The 25,646-nt window shown below is 37.5% G+C and overlaps 2 protein-coding genes and 1 long non-coding RNA gene across 4 annotated transcripts; 1 reads left to right on the top strand and 2 right to left on the bottom strand.

Moving 5' to 3' along the window:
• Nucleotides 1–475: 475 nt before the first annotated feature.
• On the top strand, nucleotides 476–7,381 carry LOC149130715 (uncharacterized). 2 transcript variants are annotated; one of them, XM_089344108.1, is made up of 7 exons: nucleotides 476–801; nucleotides 2,007–2,313; nucleotides 3,117–3,295; nucleotides 4,800–4,963; nucleotides 5,975–6,138; nucleotides 6,704–6,742; nucleotides 6,973–7,381. In XM_089344108.1, exons 2-7 carry the CDS (start codon nucleotides 2,019–2,021, stop codon nucleotides 7,023–7,025), a joined length of 894 nt encoding a protein of 297 aa, XP_089200234.1. In that variant the 5' UTR covers nucleotides 476–801; nucleotides 2,007–2,018; the 3' UTR covers nucleotides 7,026–7,381. The 2 variants fall into 2 exon arrangements, with proteins under 2 accessions (XP_089200234.1, XP_089200235.1); XM_089344109.1 differs by lacking the exon at nucleotides 6,704–6,742 and having other exon boundaries at nucleotides 670–801; nucleotides 6,973–7,160.
• A 5,926-nt stretch (nucleotides 7,382–13,307) lies between these two features.
• LOC149130714 (uncharacterized) lies at nucleotides 13,308–14,405 on the bottom strand. Its single transcript, XM_089344774.1, has one exon. The coding sequence runs from the start codon at nucleotides 14,403–14,405 to the stop codon at nucleotides 13,587–13,589; it is 819 nt and encodes a 272-aa protein (XP_089200900.1). The 3' UTR covers nucleotides 13,308–13,586.
• A 6,090-nt stretch (nucleotides 14,406–20,495) lies between these two features.
• LOC149130713 (uncharacterized) lies at nucleotides 20,496–24,325 on the bottom strand. The gene is made up of 3 exons (XR_016238874.1): nucleotides 24,087–24,325; nucleotides 21,635–21,768; nucleotides 20,496–20,774 (listed from the first exon to the last, which is right to left on the bottom strand). It is a non-coding gene; the product is annotated as an uncharacterized LOC149130713 (long non-coding RNA).
• Nucleotides 24,326–25,646: the final 1,321 nt, after the last annotated feature.

The raw sequence follows: 25,646 nt of genomic DNA, 5'->3' as shown, positions 1-25,646 counted from the left end.
GGCATTCAAAGACTCTGCTGACCTCTGGTGTAGTTTTGGAAGCAGGGGATAATATTGGTATGGTACTGACATCTCCGGACAATTTTCAAACTGTCATAATTACGGATCATCTATAATTTCATTAAAAAAAAAACAATCGCTCCCCCGCTACCCAACATCATCACCCCTCACGAACACAAAAGCTCTTTTCTCTACAAGAAAAACTACCACCACCACTATCAACACCTTCCACCACCAGCATCACCACAACCCCCACCAGCATCACCACAACAAGAGCAACAATACCCTATTGATCACACACCTGTCTATCTACCCAATACGTTTAATGAAACGTGCCTTGTTATAATGAATTTATAATAAACCGAATGTCCTTTTGTTTTCTGTTGGGAAACAATATTTGAAGTGGACAATCATCGGTGTGAATGGTATGAATACCAGCAACAATTACTGGACAGTTGTGGACAGTTTTCATATCATTGGACGTTAGTTACAGCAGGAATCATTGCTGCTATCAGCGGACAGTCTGAGAACCTAAGCTCTGTCTTGGCATTCAAAGAGAGTGCTAACCTCTGTCGCAGTTTTGGAAGCAGGGGATAATATTGAGATTTTTAGGCAGTCTTTATATTTGCGGACATTACTATTAAAAGTGGACGGTTGTTCGAGCAGTGGACATTACTATTAAAAGTGGACGGTTGTTCGAGCAGTGGACATTACTGGACAGTAATAGGGGACAGTCCTGACGTCAGTAACTCGGTTGACCACGAAACACATAGGTGCTGCCTTTTTCGTCAACAAACAAAGGTAAGGGCTGTTTCATAATCTCCCACTTACTTTGTGTGTGTGTGTGTGTGTGTGTGTGTGTGTGTGTGTGTGTGTGTGTGTGTGTATGTGTGTGTGTGTGAGTTCCTTTATATCCGTGTGTGTGTTTGTGCATGTGTAAGTGTTAGATTTGGGATTACGGTGAGGGGTTTAACTGATAAAGTGTTTGATTCGCTCGCGATCATAAGATTATGGTTTCCGAATCGAGCAGTGCATTGTATCCTTGAGCAAGGTACTTCATTTCCACGTTACTTCACTCCACTCACCTGGAAACTAATTACAAGTGATAACCAGAGGAATGTCCACCCCTGTGAAGGACTGGTGTCCTGTACAACAGGTAACCTTCACCGGGTAGTCTTCTAATCTTGGTCACTTTTAAATGCTCCAGAAACCAGAAGAAGCTCCGGCCTCTTGGACCTGGAGGCTTCAGGCAGACTTTTACTGAAAACTTTATGGTGCCTCCACCTGGAAAGACGAGAGAAAATATCTCTCTTTGTTTAGCCCTAGGCTGGCTGTGATTGAGCAGATCTATACTCGAAGCCATCTCGTCAGTTTATTCAGAAATACGGTCGTCATGATGACATTATCTTTTGGTGATGTTTTTGTTGTTGCTGTCATCATTGGCGGCGTCTTCTTGTTTTGCATCAGAGCAGGTCTGTAGTACTTTGCTCCAAGACGTTCCAGCTGTGACCACCCCGTGGCTGTGTGCTTCGTAAGTCCCAATGCCAATGGTTATGTGATCCATATGCTTGGTGTACCCTTATCAGACGGGTAGTCATGATGGCTGAACTGGGCTTCGTATATTTGTATCCCAGAGTCACTTTGATGGCATCCGCTGCTCTCTCTCACTCAATAATAATAATAATAATAATAATAATAATAATAATAGAGCTAATTACACCAAGTTACAAAGGGGTCAGCGTCGGGATTCGGCCCTTTGAAGGATGTGTGACAGCAGAAACGCTACAATTTCACATATTGTGAGTGTGGCAAGCTGGTCCAACACTTGTAATTTATTTTTCTTGTTTTTTAAAATACATTTCATACACCTCTCTCTCTCTCTCTTTCTCTCTCACCATCTCTCCCTCTCTCTCTCTTTCTCTCTCACCATCTCTCCCTCTCTCTCTCTCACACACACACCCTCTGATGATCCTAAAACGAAAATGCTTCAATTTCGCCCATTCCAGTCAAAACCAAAAATGCTGCTGCTGCTTCTAATCCTTGCAACGATCCTGACCGTTTCCTCGAATCAGGGATCTCCTGGAGCCTACTACAAATCTTTGGTCCCTGGTTACTCCTATGATTACGTTCGGACATCAACAGAAGAATTCTCCACAACAAGAAGTCTACTGGAATGTTCCGTCATCGCTCTAAACAGCCAATCGGAATTCTTTAGTTACAACAAAGTCAGCCATATTTGTAAGAATTACTCACCGAAAAATATTATGACAGTCGTCAGCACGAATGACAGCAACGAGATGTCCTACTATAGAAGTAAGTGAGACATTATTATTATTATTATTATTATTATTATTATTATTATTATAATTTTCATTATTATTATTATTATAATTATTATTATAATTATTATTATTATTATTATTATTATCTTGAACACTTACATTTATTAGTCTACAAGTATTTTTTTCCTGCTCTTTAATGATCATGTCTGGTCGATTAGCCTGGATCGTTCTGTCATTTTTTATCTTTAACGACTGGTTCAGGATGTTGTTGTTATTATTATTATTATTATTATCATTATTGTTCAGTAATTTTATTTTTATAACGTGCTTTCACTTCACTACCGAGCGCAGCTCTGTGCGCCTTGGGTATGTGCTGTGGTTTGCTGTGGTGCTCTTATGTTTACTGTATTGAAAGTGTTTTGTGTAGAATGTGCGCAGTACCCAGTAGTGCAATTTTCTGTATGTTATATATATTTGTAAGTCCTGGTGTTTTTGTTATGTATTTGTCTGAATATTTTTTTATTATACCTAAGGCACCTACTATGATAGGAATTGTTTCTGTTTTTAGATTCCACATTCGAGTTACCTCTATTTCCAGGTCTTTGTATTTTGAAAGTTTTTTCATTTCTTTTAGAGAAACGTTGTCATTTGCTGGTATTGATACATCAATTAGAAAGCATTTTTTTTCTTCATGATCTTTGATGACTATATCTGGTCTATTTGCCTTTATTATTATTATTATTACTACTACTACTACTACTACTACTACTACTACTACTACTACTACTACTATTATTGTTATCATTATTATTATTATTATTGTTATTATTACAGACAGCGAATGGATTAAAACCTATGCCATATCAATGGGAGCGAATTCGTTAATCTATAATTCCATACTCAATATAGGAAGTCCTTCAACATGGAATGTGGACAAATGCATTGGTAGCTATTGTCCGAATTTTTTCCGACACCCTCTGCTTGATATGTGGAACAAACTTCCGATTGATGAGGTATGTATACACATATTCTGATGCTGTATATACTCTTGAAGAATGCCACAGTAAATTTTCCTATTTTTGTATTTATTTTAATTATGATGCATAAATAGCTATTTTAATCCAATACCGTTAGTGATGTGTATGAGGGATTTCTATTCAGTCGGGTGATTATTCGCAACACCAGTCTTTTTTATTCATTGCTTTCCTATCTATCTATTTATCTCTCTCTCTCTCTCTCTCTCTATATATATATATATATATATATATAATAATTATGATAATAATATTAGGGATAAAAATCCAAATTTACAGAGAAAAATTCAATTTAATTTAATTTATCAAAATTAAAATTAAATTAAATTTCACAATATATGATATATAAATATATAATTTAGAGACAAAAAACACAATTATTGAATTCATCCATAAAAATGAATTCAATAATTGAATATATATATATATATATATATATATATATATATATATATATATATATATATATATATGTATATGTATGTATATATGTGTGTGTGTGTGTATATATATATATATATATATATATATATATATATATATATATATATATATATATATATGTATGTATGTATATGTATATATTGGATTGTCCGTAAAGTTTCTGCCGATTCTTAGTCATTCATGTTCCGACACGTTACAACACATCAAATTTATTGACATATATAATATGCTAACATTTCCAGTTGGTGCATACTTCACACTGTCTTGGGAAAGAATGTTTAAAATTACTTAAATCGTATCAATTTTGCATCCCTATGAAAATGGAAGGTTCTAAGGTGCATTTTAGACGCTTGATCTCCGACAAAATGGTTCATATTTAGTTGAATGAATATTTAATGGCATAATTATGTCTTGTCTTTTAATTTCCCTTGAAAATTGGCATGAACTTTCCAGACGATCCAGTTTATATGTATATGGAATCTCGTCCAAGCATGTGGCTGGCAGTGGGTATATGCCATTGACGAGGTGCAATGATGTAGAAATCTTCCTAGCCTTCACACGCAGCACTGTTGAGACGATATTCGTATCTTTCTGATGGTGTATATTTTGTTTTACAACACAGCATGTGCATAAGAGATATTGTTACCAGACAAATAAGGCGACGAGCTGTCAGAATCGTTAGCACACTGGACGAAGTACGTAGAGGTATTTCGTCTGTCACTGTGTTCTGAGTTCAAATTCCGCCGAGGTCGATATTGCAGGAAAAGATAACTCAATTGTTTTTATATGATGCACACACTTGTCCGTCGAGGCAAGACATTATACAAAGTAACAGTAAATAAATATTTCCTTAAAACCTCGATCGCTGTTCTGCTTCCATCTTGTATACTGGCAGCCAACACCTTAACAACTCAACCATTACTAATTGGTGATAACTCCAACACTCCATCCTATTGTTTATCAATTATTGTTTAACCATTACATGTTATATATATATATATATATATATATATATATATGAAACTCGTACTTTCTTCAGGTGAAGCTTGTGTTGTACAAAAACCAAAAAGCTGTGGTAACGATGGTGTTTGATGGGCGAAATACAAACCTTCAAAACTGGTTCACAGATGAAAAGCTGAAAAGTTCCCCATGGAGCGATCTAGCACCAAATACGACAAATTATTTCTCAATGATTGGAATTGAGTAAGTTCTTTTCAGTTTACATTCTGTAATTACCCGTGCATGCTTAGTTCAAAGGAGGCTTTGTTATTCAACCCTTTGGGGTCAGTTAGATAAAATGAATCTGAGTGGGTTGTGGTGAGGAAGGGCATCCAGCTGTAAAAATCCTGCCAAAACAGTCACAGAAATCTGGTGCAGGATTCTGTCTGGCCGTCGTCTCCTGTCAAACTGTCCCATCCATGCCAGCATAGAAGGCAGACGTTAAACGATGATGATGATGATGATGATGATAAATCGAAGTACTGGATCGATGGTAATAACAGAATACCTTTTCTACAAGGTTCCTGAGATTGTAACTTCGTTGGAGATCGGTTATTATTACCTTATATAAGGCGGGCAAGCTAGCAGAATCGTTAGCACATCTGTCGAAATGCTTAGGGGAATTTCGTCCACTTTTATGCTCTGAGTTCAAATTCCACCGATGTCTACTTTGCCTTTCATCCTTTCGGGGTCGATAAAATAAGTACAAGTTGAGCACTGGTATCGATGTAATCGACCGAGCCCTTCTCCCAAAATTGCTGGCCTTGTGCTAAAATATGAAACCAATATTATTGCCTTATATTCATCATCAATAAAACTAGATTAAATTCTTTGAGTCTCTTTCATGTCTTTTCTTGGAATTATTCATGTTTAAGGGGGGAATCACTACTTTTTGTCTATCTGCCTGTCTAACTATCTATCTAGCTAGCTATCTGTCTGTCTGTCTACTTATCTCAATCTATCTCTCTGTTTATCCTCTATCTATCTATCTATCTATCTATTTGTGTGTGTATGTGTGTGTGTAAAAATTTCTAGAGTTTTGTTCATTTCCAGTTTCGAGACACAAAGGATCTTACAGATAAATTTTCCTATTAACGAGTGGCGAGTTTATTTACCTTTGCTATTTTATCTCGACTGCTTTGCAACTTCAGCAATATTCAATAATAACCGCAACAACACCTGAAAGCAGACCCTTTTTTCTTTTACTCCATACAGAAGCAAACGCCGTTTTTATGTTTCACACTTACATCATGGTTGCCCAGACGACTTGGGTTGGTTGACTATCAATGAAGCTTTCCTTGTTTGTGATTGGGAGACATCAAACCATTTCCCTACAATCCTCTACGCTGACTCAACTTCAAAAATCAAATGGCAAGATGGTAAGTACTTCGTCATCTTCTCTATCCTTCTTAGAGCAACGTTACCAAAAACTTATTTAACCACAGAACACCTTTTTATCATTTCCAAGAACCATGGAAACCATAGCAAAATATTTTAGGTGCAGGAGTGACTGTGTGGTAAGAAGCTTGCTTCCCAACCACATCGTTCCGGGCTCAGTCCCACTACGTGGCACCTTGAGGAAGTGTCTTCTACTGTAGCCTTGGGCCGACCAAAGCCTTGTAAGTGGATTTGGTGGACGGAAACTGAAAGAAGTCCATCATATATATAAATATATCTATATCTATATATATAGTTTAACTGAGTTAGAGATTAAAATAACTGTCTAAGGGATCGATGTATCCTTTACACTACCGGTATATTACCTATGTTTAACCATGTGTTCATTAAACCAGTGCATGTGTTATTGGCGTAATAACCCTCCCAAGGCACAACAAACTTTCTTTCAACACATGAATTCACATCAAGAATCTTGCAAACCAAATACAAAAACAAACTGAGTGTCTGTTGTACAATCTTTTACTTTTTGTCTTTCATTTGTTTCAGCCATTGAACAGTGGCCAAGCTGGAGTCTCACCTTGATGAGTTTAGTTGATCATACCGATCTCAGCTTTTACTGTTTTACTAACCGTGGTAGATGTAGTAGTAGTAGTAGTAGTAGCAGCAGTAGCAGCAGTAGTAACAGTAGTAGTAGTAGTAGTAGTAGTAGTAGTAGTAGTAGTAGTAGTAGTAACAATAGTAGTAGTAACAGTAGTAGTAGTAGTAATAGTAGTTGTTGTTGTACTTGTTATTGATGTTGTTGTTGTTATTTTCAGGATACGGAGTCGCTGATTCCATGGCCATCTTCATCCGTCTGAGACAAAACTGACCAATCACAATTTATATCTAATGCACCTACCGTTGTTGTTGAGCACCGTCCATTCCAAAATGACCACCACCACTGAGCATGTGTCAGCTATTGTCACCGAATAAAGTTTCCATATTTACCGTTCGATCCTAAATTCTTCTCTTTTGATTCTCTTTCTATCTTTTCTGGGTGACTTTTGGAAATTCTGTCTTTTAATCCAATATCTAAGCATCATTATTTATAGCTCTATGTGCTTCGAGATCCACTGTTTCAAAAAAGACTTATTTATAAGTTTATATGACATCGACAACTTACAATTCTTGCTGGTAAAAATAAAGTTTGGAAAATGAAAAGAATTCGAAGGATTGCTTTGGTTCAATTGTTGTTGTTGTTGTTCTTATTAATAATAATATTAGGGATAAAATCCAAAATTACAGGTAAAAACTCAATTAAAATCAATATAAATATATAGTTTTTAATTATTAATTTTTCTATATGTGACAGTGGATTTTCATCGATGAGTTCATGAACCTTGATTCTTTTCCCTAAAACTATATATATATATATATATATATATATATATATATATATATATATATAAATTAAAAACGTAAAAATAAAAACAGAACACAAAGGATTCCACGGTACACGTGTTTAAAGCTTTATAGTTCGTTGCATCATTATATTGGTGTATAATTGATAGACAGGATGGTATAAAGCTATCTTCAGCCGCAAATATATTCTTTCCCAAGAATTATATCACAAAGAAGAAATCACCAAGAAAAAAGAAAAAGAGAGAGAAACATGAGATGTGTGTATATATATATAAATATATACACATACACACACACACATATTTGTGTACAGAAGTATATGTGTGTGTATTTGTGTCAGTCGGGTGTACGCGCATGTGAGTGAATATATGTGAGAGTTTATCAATTATTTACGAGAAATTTTCGTTAACCATCACCGATAATTGACTGATTCATGTTCAAACAAATTCTGTAATGTCTGATTAATTAACTAAATACAAATATATTAGTTTATAATTGCATCTTGCTATGTTCTGTTCCACAGTAGAGACACAGGCCGATCGATGTAAGACTGTAAAGACAAGTTTTATCAAGCATGTATATCTGATCACTGAAATAATATGTTTAATGAAGCTTTACGAGAAATGGCAACGCTGTGTAGTTTAGAAGGCTGCTTTTCAAACACGTGGTTTCGAGTTCAGTCCCGCTACAGGTGGCTAGAGCAAGTGCCTTTTCCTATAGCCCCAGGCTAACCAATGCCTTGCGGTTAAATATGGTCAATGCAAAATGTGTGTAAACCCGTCGTATATATATATATATATATATATATATATATATATATATATATATATATATATATGAAGGATAACAACCTGTGTAATATCAAAGATCCCTATGGATCACACAGGTTGTAATCCTTTCAAACATATGTAGGAATAAAGTATGCAATTATAACATGCGTTTTCTCCAATCCTTAAATTCTTAAATATACTCAAATACCCAAAATTTCAAGGAGTTCCTGCCTTAAAAAACAGGAACTAAACCACAGTTATTTTGTGTTCTTTGCTACATTGGTTTCTATTAACCCATTTATTCTATCAGAAGAATTTTTATTCATTAAGATAGAAGAAATACACATAATTATATATATATATATATATATATATATATATACACACACACACACACACACATATATATATATATATATATATATATATATATATATATATATAAAGAAAAGACGTACCCTTTCATTTCTCCTCTCATGGGTTGTCCTAGCGTTCCTAATAATTTTTCTATCGTCTTGGCTCACCAGCACTCACCGTTCGCTTTCTTATTTTCGTTTTTATGTTTACGTTTCTCATTGTGTTTAATGTTTTTTTGATGTCCTGTATACATATATATGTAGGTATGTACATATATGTATGTATATATATGCATATATTTATATATTATTTATTTTATTATATATATACATACATATACATACACGCATAGTAAACATGTTTATGTATATTCCGAAAGTATCCGAATGTAATCCTTATCGTTCTCCGAAAACCCTGACGATTTTCCTTATAAGGTATTTAAAATGTAAAATTATATCTTTATATAGGTTTTGCAATTTTTATCTTATTTATTTGAGAAATGAAACAATTATTGGTTAACATGTTGATTAATTAATAAATTAATTTGTACCCATTAGATTCCTCTGGTTTCTAACTCAATAAAAAATGTCTGATATCTTACGATATTCTATATAATGTATTCATTGAAAGATTATCTCTTCAAAATTTAATATATTAAACCAGTGTATGTTGGATAAACATCTTTATAAGAGCTTTGAATATCCTCATTGTGACTATATATATATATATATATATATATATATAAAGCAGTGCTCCAGCATGGCTGCAGTCAGATGACTAAAAGTATACATATATACATACGTGTGTGTGCTTGTCCTACATCATTGTCGGCAACCTCTGCTGGTTTGTTTACGTCCCCGTAACTTGGCGGTTTTGGCAAGAGAGAACGATAGAATAAATGTCATACAATTTTTACCTTTCGTCTTTTTAGAGATCGATAAGATAAAATACCAGTTGTGTATTGGGGACAGGGTCGATAATATTGGCTTATCCCCTCCCCTCGAAATCGCTGGCCTTGCGCGAAAATTAGTGTTATCCGTCAATTGGTTTGTTATTAAGCCAATTAACCAATCGATTGCTTGATTAGTCGATTGGTTTGGTTAATCAATAATTTGATTAGCTCGCTTCGTCTGAGTCGTTTTGTCCCCGACATTGTTCACTTTCAGCAAATAAAATGACACCACCACCACCACCACCACCACATCACTAATGCCACCATCTCTGCCACACCGTCAATCCCACCACAGCTACCACCAACACCACCGCCATTGCTATCATCACCACTACCACCATCACAACCACCATCACTACCACCCTCTCGCCAACACCGTCACTGCAATTAACACCACTACCACCACCCTCTCCTCAACACAACCATTGCCACCATCACCACCACCACTACCACTATTATCATCACCACCACCACCACCACCTCCATCGCCATCATCATCATCATCATCACCACCACCAGCAATTTTGGGGTGTGTGGGTGAGATGATTGCATCAACCCCCAGTACACAACTGGTACTTAATTTATCGACCCCGAAAAGACGAAAGGCAAAGTCGACCTCAGCAGAATTTCATCTCAGAAAGTAAAGACAACGAAATGTCGTTAAGCATTTCGACCAGCATCCTAACGATCCCGACAGACTGTCTGCCTGAAATGGATCGATGAAGTATCGATGTCTGACAGTCAAGACCTGATTGTTGTTGTTGCTGTTGTTGTTATGGATTTATTTTCACAAAGAGAAACGTTTGAATAAGGAAAAATGATGTTACTCACTCATCCGGAAATATTAACAATATCAGAGACAATGAGACTAGATTTCATGCATGTTGTTCACTTTGAAGCCAGTTTTGTCATTCAAAGGCAGTGTGTGTGTGTGTGTGTGTGTGTTTGTATGTGTGTATTTGTGTGTGTGTGTATTTGTGTGTGCTTGTGTTTGTGTGTTTCATCATCGTCGTTTAACGTCCGCTTTCCATGCTAGCATGGGTTGGACGGTTTGACTGAGGACTGGTGAACCAGATGGCTACACCAGGCTCCAATCTGATCTGGCAGAGGTTCTACAGCTGGATGCCCTTCCTAACGCCAACCACTCAGAGAGTGTAGTGGGGGCTTTTTACGTGCCACCAGCATGAGGGCCAGTCAAGTGGAACCGGCATCAGCCACGCTTGAATGGTGCTTTTTACATGCCACCAGCACAAGAGCCAGTCCAGCGGCACTGGTAACGACCACGCTTGAATGGTGGTCAATCAATTCATCTTTTAAAATATACATTTTTATGTTTCTCTCCTCTGTATCCATTCCCCTCTCTCTCTCTCTCTCTCTCTGTTGTGCTGAGTCCAAAGTATTGCAATATTCTGCTAACTCAATTGCTTTATTGATCAAGTTACCCTAAATCCTCGAGTATAAATCCCCCCTGTCTCCTTCCCTCCTTCGTGAAGCCGTGGTGAAGGGAGTGGGAGGAAATGAACGTCGCCAAGAGACGTTGCTATGGAGACCGGCGTTCGTTCTGAGATCGTCTGCGAATGGCTTCGAGACGCCGAGTCTCAAAAACGACCAAAAATGGCGAAGAAAAGCCGTAAATAACATTAGATAATATCGGTAAATTCGCCACAAAGGGCAGGTTTCCCGTGCAAACAAATTGCACAACAGAATGCATCAGTTGTTGCACAACTTTGACATTAAAAAATATAATCCCCAAAACAACTTTTTAAGGCAATAAAAAGGGTTTAAAACTATAAATGTTTGACCCCGAGCTCAAAAGCGAAATAAAAAAATTCGTGGAAAAAAACTGGGAAAGAATTGGAACGAAAAGAAAAAAATGCACGCGCTGGCGAACGGGAGTGGGTTGGGGAGGGGACTGGGAACGTTCACATCGTCAGTCCATGGCTTCTGAACTAGAACGGTTTGACCTGAGGTCAAAAACGAAGACAAATTCGTGTAAAACAATTTTGCTGGAGAAAAAAAAAAAAAAAGCGCTCTCGCGCATATGTGTGTGTGTGTGTCTTTGTATCTGTTTGTCCCCACCCACTGTCTGTCCCTCTCTCTCCCTCTATCTATCCATCTATTTGTCTATCTATCTATCTATCTATTTATCTATTTATTTATCTTTCTGCCTGTCTACCGTAAATCCTTGAGTATAAATCTGCATTTTTTCTCCAAAATTTAATGGTCAAAATCCCTAGGGCGTACGATATACGAGGTTAAAAATGAAAAATAATCGTAAGATCGCCAAAATGGCGATCTTACGGTTTCAGGTAAAACACATGGAATATATTCTGGGAGTTTGTCAGATTTCGTCTGAGGGGAAAGAGAAAAATTTGTGGTGTAAGGGAGACAACTCTGTCATAGTAACGTGTGTGTGCTTATTCATGTGTTTGCATGAATGCGTGCGTTCATGTTCATGTATGTGTGAATGCGTGCGTTCATGTTCGTGTATGTGTGAATGCATACACGAACATGAACGCACGCATTCACACAAACACACTATGGGAGAATTTACGAAAAAAACAACAACAGACGAAGACAGGTGGTGTAAACAACAAATGGATGTATTAGTTTAACGCTCGGGAATAGAGAAAGTCTTTAACGTTTCGAGCCTACGCTCTTCAACTGAAAGGAACACAGAAAGAAACAAGGAGAAATAAAATAAAGGATGTTGTTTTTTTTACCTGGGGGAGCAGATGGGTTCCCCATTTTGGTCAGTTTGACAACAGAGATGACCAGTGTCATCTTTGAGTAGATGGTAGATATAATGACCCTCGGTCATCCAAAGGGGCTGGTAGAGACTGACCAGGTCCAGCTTGAAGTTCTTCTCCTTGTAATCTATATCTTCCATTGCATCCGGCCATGATATAACCATTGGGGTGTGACCAGATTTGACCTCTGACGCGATCACCAGTACCGCCTGTCTGTGTTGGCTGGCAGACCAGTTGGTTGGTCTGATGGTCGGCTGGTTGGACGGTCAGTGTCACTCGGTCAGCGAATGACTTTCTTCCCCACTGAGACGGGCTTGTGTTTGTTAGTGTGTATATGTGTGTGCTTGTGTGTTTGTGTGTGTGCTTGTGTGATTGTATGTGTATTTGTGTATTTGTTAGTGTGTGTATTTGTGTATATGTGTGTGTGTGTATTTGTGCATGTGTGTGCTTGTGTGTGTGTATTTGTGTTTCTGTGCGTGTTTGTGTATGTCTGTGTGTGCGTGTGTACTGTGTGTAGTGGGGAGGACGCATGTCCTCGTGGTTAGGGTGTTACACTCGTAATCTAGCGATCGTGATTTCAATTCCTAGACTGGGCGGTGCATTATTTTCTTGAGCAAAACCCATCTCATATTGCTGTGCAACCACTTTAACCCCTGACACGTGGCACAGTGTGCCCCCTGTTCAGACAACATCGATATGAGGGACAAAAGCAATGACAACATTTTTGGTAGGCAGATGCTGACAGATGCCATCACCTTTGTCAGAGATTCTTCAGAAGAACAAAACAGAAAACACAGCACAATATTTGCTTCAACACAGAACTACAAAAGAACTATTGTCTGAAAAACAATGCCACCACATTCAAATACAAGAGGCTGCAAAATATTACTGATTCTGGGCATAAAACAGCAAGACAAGAATTTGTGTAGCTATGCTTTTAGTCATGTATAGAGTTAAAAAGGATGTTACAGAGACTGTGAAATCTTCTTTGCTGCGTCAAGACATTTATTGCAATTAAAATATTTCTTTCACTCAAAAATTTTACAATATTAATACAGTTGCTCTTCTCTCTGGACACCCGTCTCTTTGGAGAGAATGATTTTCCATCTTTTGTCAGAATTACATGGTTTCTCTTCAGCATAAATGTTTTTATGTCTTCTTGTCCTTATTTCAGTAGAATGATTTATCAAAAATATCCCTCAGGTAGTTTCTCTGGTATGAATATGTTTGTGTTTATTTAAATTAGCCATTTGACTGAACGATTTCCCACAAGTATCACAATGATATGGTTTCTCCCCTGTGTGAACACGTATGTGTTTAGTTAAACCATTTTCATCATGGAACGACTTACCACAGACATCACAATGAAACGGCCTCTCACCTGTATGAATACGCCTGTGTTTCGTTAAGGTGCCTCCTTCAGAGAACGACTGACCACAGATAAGACACTGATATGGTTTCTCTCCTGTATGAATGCGTTTGTGTGCAGTTAAGTGTTCGTTTCGGGAGAATAATTTACCACAGATATCACAGTCATATGGTTTCTCTCCAGTATGAACATTTTCATGTTTCAGCAAATGATCTGATCGAGTAAAAGATTTACCACAGATATCACACTGATATCGCTTTTCTCCAGTATGAATGTATTTGTGTTTAGTTAAGTCGTGATTCTGATAGAACGATTTTCCACAGACATCACAGTGAAATCGTTTGTCCCCTGCATGGATGCGTTTGTGCTTAGTTAAGTGATCAGATCGAGAGAATGATTTACCACAGATATCACAATGGTATGGTCTCTCTCCTGTATGAACGCGTATGTGTTTAGTCAATTGGTGCTTCTCAGCAAATGGTTTATTACAGGTATCACAGTGAAACCGTTTCTCACCTGTGTGACTACGTTTGTGAATGGTGAGGGTGTGATTTCGACCAAACGACTTTTGACAGATATCACACTGGTGTGATTTCTTTTCCTTTTTTTTTGGCATCTCTTCATTCAAGTCAATATATTCCGTCAGCATTTCACATTGTCCTCACACATTTCATTTTGTATTATTTTCCTTTTCACATCACAAATGCAGATCTTAACAAAAATTTATTATTTTCTTCAATATCTGAAGATGCTGCGAACTCTTTTGTAATCCAAGTTTAACAGGAACGCAAAATGCTCATCGAAGAGAAATTTTGCTTCTCTCTGAATATATACATGTGTAGTTACCTGTCTCTTTGGAGGGAAAGATTTTCCATCTTTATCAGAATTACATCGTTTCTCTTCAGCATAAATGTTTTTATGTCTTCTTGTCCTTATTTCAGTAGAATGATTTATCAAAAATATCCCTCAGGTGGTTTCTCTGGTATGAATACGTTTGTACTTATTTAAATTAGCCATTTGATTGAACGATTTCCCACATGTATCACAATGATATGGTTTCTCACCTGTGTGAACACGTATGTGTTTAGCTAAGCCACTTTCATCAAGGAATGATTTACCACAGACATCATAAGGAAATGGTCTCTTACCTGTCTGAATACATCTGTGTTAAACCATTTTCATCATGGAATGATTTACCACAGACATCATAAGGAAATGGCCTCTCACCTGTATGAATACGTCTGTGTTTACTTAAGGTTCTCCCGTTAAGGAATGACTGACCACAGGTAAAACACAGATATGGTCTCTCACCTGTATGAATGCGCTGGTGAGAGAATAACTTAGCACAGGTAACACATTCGTGCAACTTCTCTCATTTATGAACGTACTTGTGTGTATTTAAGTGGTTTTTTTGAGAGAACGATTTGCCACACACGTCACAATGAAATGGTCTCTCACCTGTATGAATGCGCTTGTGTGCAGTTAAGTGTTCTTTTCGAGAGAATGGTTTACCACAGATATCGCAGTCATACGGTTTCTCCCCAGTATGAATACGCTTGTGTGCAGTTAAATGCGGATTCTGTGAGAACGATTTCCCACATGTATCACACTGATATGGCTTCTCCCCTGTGTGAACGCGTATGTGTTTAGCTAAGCCATTTTCATCATGGAAAGACTTACCACAGACATCACAATGAAACGGCCTCTCACCTGTATGAATACCTTTGTGTTTAGTTAAAGCTCCTAACCTAGAGAACGCCTTACCACAGACAACACACTGATATGGTTTCTCCCCTGTATGAATGTGTTTGTGTGCAATTAACTGTTCTTTTTGGGAGAATGGTTTACCACAGATATCACAGTCATATGGTTTCTCTCCAGTATGAACACTTTTATGTTTCAGCAAATGATCTGATCGAGTAAAAGATTTACCACAGATATCACACTGATATCGCTTTTCTCCAGTATGAATGTATTTGTGTTTAGTTAAGTCGTGAATCTGATAGAACGATTTTCCGCAGATATCACAGTGAAATTGTTTCTCTCCAGTATGAATGAATTTATGTTTAGTTACGTGAGTAGACTGAGAGAATGATTTACCGCAGATATCACAATGGTATGGTCTCTCTCCTGTATGAACACGTATGTGTTTAGTCAATTGGTACTTCTCAGCGAATGGTTTACCACAGACATCACAGTGAAACCGTTTCTCACCTGTGTGACTACGTTTGTGAATGGTGAGGGTGTGATTTCGACCAAACGACTTTTGACAGATATCACACTGGTGTGATTTCTTTTCTTTTTCTTTTGGCATCTCCTCATTCAACTCAATATGTTCCGTCAGCATTTCACATTGTCCTCACATATTTCGCTTCTTATTATTTTCCTTTTCACATCACAAATGTAGATCTTAACAAAAATTTATTATTTTCTTCAATATCTGAAGATGCTGCGAACTCTTTTGTAATCCAAGTTTAACAGGAACACAAAATGCTCATCAAAGAGAAATTTTGCTTCAGTCACAAGAATTATTTCCCAGGAAGTTTACCATCTTTGTATAAACAGGAATTTATCTGTTCTGTGGAACAACTTTGTTTAGTCTTTGAAAGATGATAAATAGATGATGACTCCAAAGTCAAAGAAATTCTTTAATCCAATGTTATCCAGTAATCTGAAATTATAGAGAAACGGTAGAAATAATAATGGATACTAAATAGAATAAACGAGATTACACAGTGGAATATCTTATGTTATATTCCTGATTATGTGAAATTCATAATTTTATGAATTCCAGGTGTAAAACACAAATTTGCAAAAAGTTTTCTGAAAATTCCAAACAAAAAAAATTTTAATTTACGAGAAGTTGTATGCTTTTTTTTTGTTGCTCAAATGCCTGCAATGGGTCGACCTGGGGCTAAACAAAATGTGTTCAGGGGGAGGAGAAATATTGGAAAACCTCAATACAGAGTGACGAAGAAACGAGAAAGGTATCAGGTGGTCGTGGAACGCGCTAGAAACAACAGCTAAATCTACCTTAAATGAAACACCTTTTCGTATCAGGTGGTCGTGGAATGCGCTAGAAACAACAGCTAAATCTACCTTAAATCACACACCTTTTCATATCAGGTGGTCGTGGAATGCGCTAGAAACAACAGCTAAATTTACCTTGAATCACACATCCTTTCGTATCAGGTGGTCGTGGTCGGGGAGTGTGCTAGAAACAACAGCTAAATCTACCTTAAATCATACACCCTCTCGTCTGAAAATAGTTTCAAAATCTTTTCTTTTTTTTTTAACGAAAAGGCTTCTCCCATCGTTTTTAAATGCGTAGGGCAAAATAAACGGGCCAAAATCGGTCCGGACGGGGTGGAGCAGGGACTAGAGGTGGGGTGAAGGAAAAAATCGTAAATTCTCAAACTTTTTTTTCTTTTTTTGTTCATAAAATCCTTCTCTTTATCATTTCGAAAGCTGTGCTGGAAAAATACTAATGGAAAAATCCCTGTCAAAACAGAAAAATCCAATTTATGTGGATGTCCTGATTTGAAAGTACGACGTTAAAGTTTATCAATAATATATGTCATCAATTGGCAGAAATCTGCTTTAAGTAGCCCCATATAACCCCCACGTTTTGGGGTTTCTGGGGATTTTCAGAAGATATTTGCGACTTTACGTTCTACACACGACAATTCATACAATTATACAAAAACCAAACCAAAAAAAAAAAAAAAACTTTTGTGTGTGATTTAAAGGTCATTTAGTTGTTATTTTTAGCACATCTCACGACCACCTCGCACCTTCCTCGTTTCTTTGTCAGTGAAGACGATGTTTCTCGATATCTTTTCTCACATTTAAGGGTCAATTGCTGGGATTTAAGCCAAAAATTCAGAGTCCATATTTTTTAAAGTGTGATTTAAAAAAAAAAAAATGCCGAAAATTAAAATATTTTTCGTCGTATAATTGAGTTTTTACCTGTAATTTTGGATTTTATCCCTAATATTATTATTATTTTCTATATATATATATATATATATATGTGTGTGTGTGTGATGTGTGTGTGTATGTTTGTGTCCGTGTTTGTGCCCCTAGCATTGCTTGACAACCGATGCTGGTGTGTTTACGTCCCCGTCACTTAGCGGTTCGGCACACAAAAAACGACACCGATAGCATAAGTACTAGGCTTACAAAAGAATAAGTCCCGGGGTCGATTTGCTCGACTATAAGGGCGGTGCTCCAGCATGGCTGCAGTCAAATGGACCGAAACAAGTTAAAGAGAGTAAAAATAGTATGAATTCCCGACAAATTCGGAAACATTTTTTTCTGAAGATCCCCCCCCCCCCCCCCCCACCAAATAAATTAAGATCAACGACGGGTTATAATTATAGATTATAATAAATTATTGTCGTTGGGGGTGTGACGGCGGCACCGAAATAAATGAAGGGCGAAACATTTTCCTCTTACCTCGGATAATTATTTCTTCTGTGTGAAGAACTGTCCCGAAGCGGAACAGAAAACGACACAACCGATTCGGAATTCAGAGCAACAGACTTTTGTTTTCAAAAGAAACATTTTTCCCGAATCGATTTCGTTGTTGGTTTTAATTGCATTTTTAATGTCACACTTCCGGGTTTTCCACGTGACGTCACTTCCGTCTCTGCATATTAGCCAATGAAAACTAACTATTGGGCGAAGGTAAAGAATACGCACACCGCTCCGTTTTTCGGTGTTTGGGGTTAAGGTTTCGATTAGAGTTAGGGTCACGTTTAGGGGTTAGGGCTGCGCTTAGAGTTAGGGTTACGTTTAGGGTTGAGGAGACGTTTAGGGCTGCATTTAGAGTTAGGGTTACGTTTAGGGTTGAGGAGACGTTTAGGGCTGCATTTAGAGTTAGGGTTACGTTTAGGGTTGGGGTTGCGTTAGAGTTAGGGTTACACCGAAAACGGGCGGTGTGCGTATTCTTTACCTCCGCCAAACTATGAATGCCAGCTCATGGTTCGATTCCCAAACTGAGTGACGTATTGTGACCTTGAGCAAGACTCTTCACCTCAGGTTGTTCTTAGGTATGCATGTACGTGTATAATGATATATGTATGAATGTATGTTCATTATTCAGTTGTATCTCAAGATATATGCGTGTATGTATATACGTACGTACGTGTATAGGCGCAAGCGTAGCTGTGTGGTAAGAAATTTGCCTCTCAACTACATGGTTCCAGGTTCAGTCCCACTACATAGCACCTTGGTAAAGTGTCTTCTACTATAATTCCGGGCTAACCAAAGCCTTATAAATGGATTTGGTAGACGCAAACTGAAAGAGGCTCATTGTATATATATATGTGTGTGTGTGCGCGTGTCTTTTTGCCAGTGTTAGTCCCCAACCCCTATTTGACAACTGGTGTTGGTCTATTTGCATCCCCATAACTTACCAGTTCAGCAAAGCAATAAGTATCAGGCTTAAAAAGAAAATAAGCGTTTGGGTTGATTAGTTTGACTAAAAATTCCTCAAGGTGACTGAAACAAGTAAAAGATGAAAGACAAGCGTGGCTGTGTGGTAAGAATCTTGCTTCACAACCACAAGGTTCTGGGTTGAGTGCCTTGTGACTGGATTTGGTACATGGAAACTGAAAGAAGCCCGTCATATATATGTATATATATTTGTGTGTGTTTGTCCTTCCACCATCGCTTGACAACCGATGTTGGTGAATTTATGTCCCCGTGACTTAGCAGTTATGCAAAATAGACCGATAGACTAAGTACCAGGCTTACAAAGAGTAAGCCCATGGGTTGATTTCTTTGACTAAAAGGCAGTGCTCCAGCATGGCCATAGTCAAAATGACTGAAACAAGTAGAAGATTAAAAGAATATATGCATGTGTCTGTGTACCTGTGTGTTTAGCTTTGCAGTTATAATTGGTGAATGAGCCCAACCTTTCATAAACATATGCAGGTTTGCAGAGATTACAGACCAAGTCACATTGGTGGTGCTTTCCCAAGCATTTTGCTTAAATTCTGCACAGAAAATGTATGTTTTACCAAAAGTGCCTTTTTGACCAACAGGACGAAAGCTTCTCTTCACCAATGAAATCCAAGCACTGCAACACCGATGGAAGAAGTGAGTGGACCACAAGGTGAACTATACTGGAAAATAAACTCCATATATATATATATATATATATACTTAGGAAGGGCATCCAGCTGTAGAAACTCTGCCAAATTAGATTGGAGCCTGGTGTAGCCATCCGGTTGCACCAGAACTCAGTCAAATCGTCCAACCCATGCTAGCATGGAAAGCGTACGTTAAACGATGATGATGATACTTTATTTAAAAGCAGCAGGTTTTTTTGTTATATTTCTGCTGCTTTTAAATAAAGCATATTACTCTACCTCTGGTATTTGAGTACTCTTTTTTCCACCTTGTTGCACATTTCATGTGCTTACTCCGGTATATATATATATATACGAGGAGGTGCCCAAAAGTAACCAGAAGTGTTGTGTGGGACAAGCCTGTTTTTGATCAGGCTTCCACCACTAGAAATCACTTGATGCAATGCTCAGGCATCAGTCTGCTGACCGGCATAGTTCTCTAAGGTCCAAATGCCATGTAGTGCATCATTGTTTTGCAGTGGTTCCCCTCTGTTGATTTTTTTGTGATGGCTGGAACGAAGGAACAGTGTGCTCCTGTGAAATTCTGTTTTCTGTTGCGGACAACTGACCCCCACCCCAATAAGATATCTTCAACAACAAGGTTTCCTATTTGTATTCATTTTTATTTCATGGTTAGCAAACATGTTATGGATGAATAATTCGCAGAACCATCACAGAAGGTCATGCTCTGGCTGACTGCGAAACTAGGTCAGTTGGAAATGATCTGAAGTGACTTACAAAAACAAATGAAATATATCTTCATGATGAATCTTTTTGGTTTGTTTTATTTTTTTTATTTATTTATTTATATATATATATGTATTTATATATATATATATATATATATTTGTTTTTGGTGTATTTATTCATTCTAAAGTGATCTGTAAGAAAAGAAATAAAATAGAAATTTAGCTTTTTGCAACTATCTTTTTTTTTGTTTAGATACAAAAGAAATAAGAGACAAAAATTTTTTTAAATGAGGAAAAAGGGCTTTTTACAATCATCGTCTGCATTTTAATGTCAAGTTCTCCATGCTCGGATGGGTATGGTGGAATTTTATTAAGGCGGGTTTTTTTTTACAGCTGGATGCCTTTCCTGTAGCCAATCCTTACCTGTTTCCAAGTATGGTCCTATTTCCCCATGACAAGACGTAGTTTCACAGAAGATTGGAAACAAAAGGACACCGCTTACGTGATGGTGACATTTATTTACAATTATCAAGCAATACCAAGGCAAAGAAACAGTAATAAAACATACTTAAACACACAAACACGTACATACGTATACGGTAGGCTTCCACACAGTTTCCACCTACCATATCCACTCACAATGGTTTGGTTGGCGCAGGGCTATGGCAGAAGTCACTTGCCCAAGGTGTCACATAGAGGAATTGAACGTGGGACCATGTGGTTGGGAAGCAAACTTCTAAACATACAGCCACATTTGCAAAAATTTTATAATCTCTACATTTCAGGCAACAATGGCTTAAACAAGTTCCAGAAACAGGAAGAAAGAGTGAGAGAAAGTTGTGGTGGAAGAGTACAGCAGGGTTCGCCACCATCCCCTGCCGGAGCCTTGTGGAGCTTTAGGTGTTTTCGCTCAATAAACACTCACAACGCCCGGTCTGGGAATTGAAACCGCGAGTCCACTGCCCTAACCAATGGACCATTGCGCCTCCACGTTAGTATTTAATACCAGAAGGAAAAAGAAACGTGGGTTGACAGAGTCCGATTGAACTTACCTTATGTTGGTAACATGTGCTATTCCATTTTCTTCGGATGATTCACTGCTACATAATGGTACAGAACTACCAACAGGAAGAGCCCAACGCCAAGAGCATTAGCAAAAATGGCTAACTGAACATCTGTAATCATTCTGGAAAATAAAAGGAAAACACATAAAGCATGTATAATATTGGTTTCAAAGGCAAAATCGACCTAATGACCCTTTCTACTATATAGGCACAACGCCTGAAAATTTTTTTTAGGGGGGGGGGAGTCGATTAGATCGATTCCAGTATGCAACTGGTACTTAATCTATCAACCCCGAAAGGATGAAAAGCGAAGTCAACCTCGGTAGAATTTGAACTCAGAACATAGCAACCCTTTATTTGAACTGATGTGGTACACTGTTCCCATTCCTAAGGTATGTAGCTGATGGTCACTTCCAGTTGATATTATTTTACAAGTCCTTGCCCTATGTGTGTATATATGGAAAAAAAATCAAGGTAGAAAATGCTAAAATGATTTTATAAAACACATTTTGGTACCGGTTTCAGTCAATGAGACTTTTTCAACTGTAAGAATGGAAAACAAATTTTGGAAAAATTAAAAGAAAAGCTTTTTTTAAAAGAACGACTTTCGAGTGAGATCGTTGCCAGTGCCCCTGGACGGCTCCTGTGCAGGTGGCACGTAAAATACACCATTTTGAGTGTGGCCGTTGCCAGTACTTCTTGACCGGCCCTCATGCCTGTGGCACGTAAAAGCACCCACTACACTCTCGGAGTGGTTGGCGTTAGGAAGAGCATCCAGCTGTAGAAACACTGCCAGATGTGATTGGGGCCTGGCACAGCCTCCTGGCTTCCCAAACTCCAGTGGAACCGTCAAACCCATGCCAGCATGGAAAACGGACATTAAACAATGATGATCATGATATACATATATATATATATATATATATGTATTTGTGTCTGTTTGTACCCCCACCCCACCGATGTTGGTATGTTTACGTCCCCGTAACTTAGCGGTTCGGAAAAAGGGACCCTTTTAAAGTAAGTACTAGGTTTTCAAAGAATAAGTCCTGGGGTCGATTTGTTCGACCAAAGGCAGTACTCCAGCATGGCTGCAGTCAAATGACTGAAACATTTCAAATTATATATACACACACACACGTATATATATATATATATATATATATATATATATACACACGTATATATATATATATATATATATATATACACACACGTATATATATATATATATATATATATATACACACACGTATATATATATATATATATATATATATACACACACACGTATATATATATATATATATATATATATATATATATATATATACATACTCAAACACATACGTGTATGTAAGTTGTGGGTAATCTTCAAGTTTAGGGAGATAAAAAAATAAATAAAAATATTCAAGGGAAGTAACTGAACGTCTTACCAGTATTCTCCGTACATCTCTGTTTATAAATAAATCACACACGTGATTTGATTGACGTTAGGGTTACGGTGTGATTTATTTATAAACAGTTAGAAGAAAACGGATAATACTGGTAAGTCGTTCAGTTATTTCCCTTGAATATTTTTATTTATTTTTTTAATCCCCCTAAACTTGAAGATTACCTAAGTTGTGTATAGCATAGTCAGACATAAGATTGCTACAAGTCAGTTTAGAGGTCCACGTTGAGTGGACGTTTAGGAACTGATATAAACAGGATCTTGTGTTTACCATATTTTTCATTCGTCCGGACGTACACACACACACATATGAGTATACATATATATGTGTGTGTGTGTGTGTATATATATATATATATATATATATATATATATATATATATATATATATAGGTAGGGAGGTATTATTCTAAGTCAGAATTTAAAAACAGAGCGCTCTATAACAGTCAACAGAGCCGAGGACTATTATTATTATTGATATAGTCTACCGATGTAGTTGGGGTTACCTGGTAGTTCGAAATCCCTACATGTAAACACAATTATTTAAACCCCTACGTTTCCCATAGAGATATCTACGAGTCCCAGATTCTGAGGAACTGGTGAGAGATCCATAGGAAACGTAGGCATTAAATAATTGTCTTACGAATAAGGATTTCGAAACATAAGGTACCCCTAACTGGGCCAATAGACTACACACACACACACATATATATATATATATATGTGTGTGTATATATATATACATATATATATATATATATATATGTATGTACATGTTCATAGCATCATACATACATAAATGTATATATATATATATATATATATATATATATATATATATATATATATATATATATATACATGTTCATAGCATCATATATACATAAATGTATATATATATATGTGTGTGTGTGTATAATGAACAAGTCGTGCAAGCACCAGAACTTCATAATGTCACAAGGAAACAGAAGTATTGTTGTGTTCACTTACCTGTTAGTTAATTAATTAATTATAATTAACAAGTGTTGATGTGTAGCGTGGCTTTCTCTCTGGGAAGATACGCCAAGAAGAACTGAGGCAGAGTAAAAGGGAGAGAGAAGGAAGGAGTAGAAAACTAGAGGGAGGTGGAGAAAGAGAGAGAGGAAGGAAGGAGTAGAAGAACTAGACGGAGGTGGAGAAAGAGAGAGAGAGGAAGAAGGAGTAGAAGAACTAGAGGGAGATGGAGAAAGAGAGAGAAGGAAGGAAGGAGTAGAAAACTAGAGGGAGGTGGAGAAAGAGAGAGGAAGAAGGAGTAGAAGAACTATAGGGAAGTAGAAGGAGAGATAGTGAGGAAGAGGGAGTGGAAAACTACAAGGAGGAGGAGGGAAAACGAGAAAGAAAGTGGGAGAGAGAGAGAGAGCAACGTGTCAGTTTATTGGCGAGACTGTATTGCAGACGAGGGAGGAAGGGGAGTGGCATAAACCGGTGACTTCCAGTTGCCGTATCACCGTTGTAGAAGTTCCCACTAGTCGGTGTAGTCGATTGTTTGTTGAGCTGCTTCCAACGCATAATTTGAATTTATTCTTTTTGTACGACGCGATTGCAAATCAGCAAACAGTTTTTACATGATTTATATATACTTCGGACTTCGTTTCCGGAAGTGAGGCAAGTGCGAGGCAACGAAATCAGCCGATCTCGTCTTCACTTCTGGGACATTTCGCTTTCCTGAGCTGCGAAGAATACCGTGTTTAATAACACTATATATGTCTTTAAAAGGGAACTTTCCTGGATGTGAAACAAAGCACACATTCAGGAAATATGTGATATTAATACAATTAAACCTTGGGAGAGGCATTATGCCGGTAATAAACACACGCACTGGTTCAGTCCTTTATTAATTTATATAGTTTTTTGTTAAATTATTTCATTGCACTCTTGCAATCTCTTCAGTAACTTGTCTCTCCACTTCCATTTATTTTGAATATATGATCTGGCGTTGTTTCGAAATTATTATAGTCCCTCCAATGTTCGTTTACACGCTCAGCCAAACTTCTTGCCGTCTCACCTATGTATGTCGTGTTTCTGTTTTTACACTCACCATTGGAGGGACTATAATAATCAAAAACAAACCTCGGTGCTCTACCAGCATGCCAAAGAACAACATGGTGGTGTACTGGACAGAGTTAACATAGAAATCTTGTCTAGACACCCCGGTGACGCATCGTTGCGACAAATACAGGAGTCGGTCCTCATAACTGAAACGCAACCAATGCCTCTCCCAAGGTTTAATTATATTTCTTTCAACACACGTATCCACATCAAGAATCTTGCACACGAAATACACATACGAAATGTGATATTAATAATTTTACACTATTGTCCTAGGTACGATTTAGAAGCTGCCTTCAGTAGTGAGACTCTAGTTTGGAAGCTTAACGTCCGTTTTCAATGCCGGCATAGGTTGGACGGTTTGACAGGAGCTGGTCAGCTGAAGAGCTGCCGAGGCTCCATGTCTGTTTTTGGCATGGTTTCTATGGCTGGATGCCCTTTCTATTGCTAAACACCTTACAG

This window comes from Octopus bimaculoides, chromosome 28 (genome assembly GCF_046866305.1).
Source record: "Octopus bimaculoides isolate indiv1 chromosome 28, ASM4686630v1, whole genome shotgun sequence".
Classification (NCBI taxonomy): domain Eukaryota; kingdom Metazoa; phylum Mollusca; class Cephalopoda; order Octopoda; family Octopodidae; genus Octopus; species Octopus bimaculoides.
Note: the sequence above shows the minus strand (reverse complement) of the source record. Positions and strands in the feature narration are given on the sequence as shown.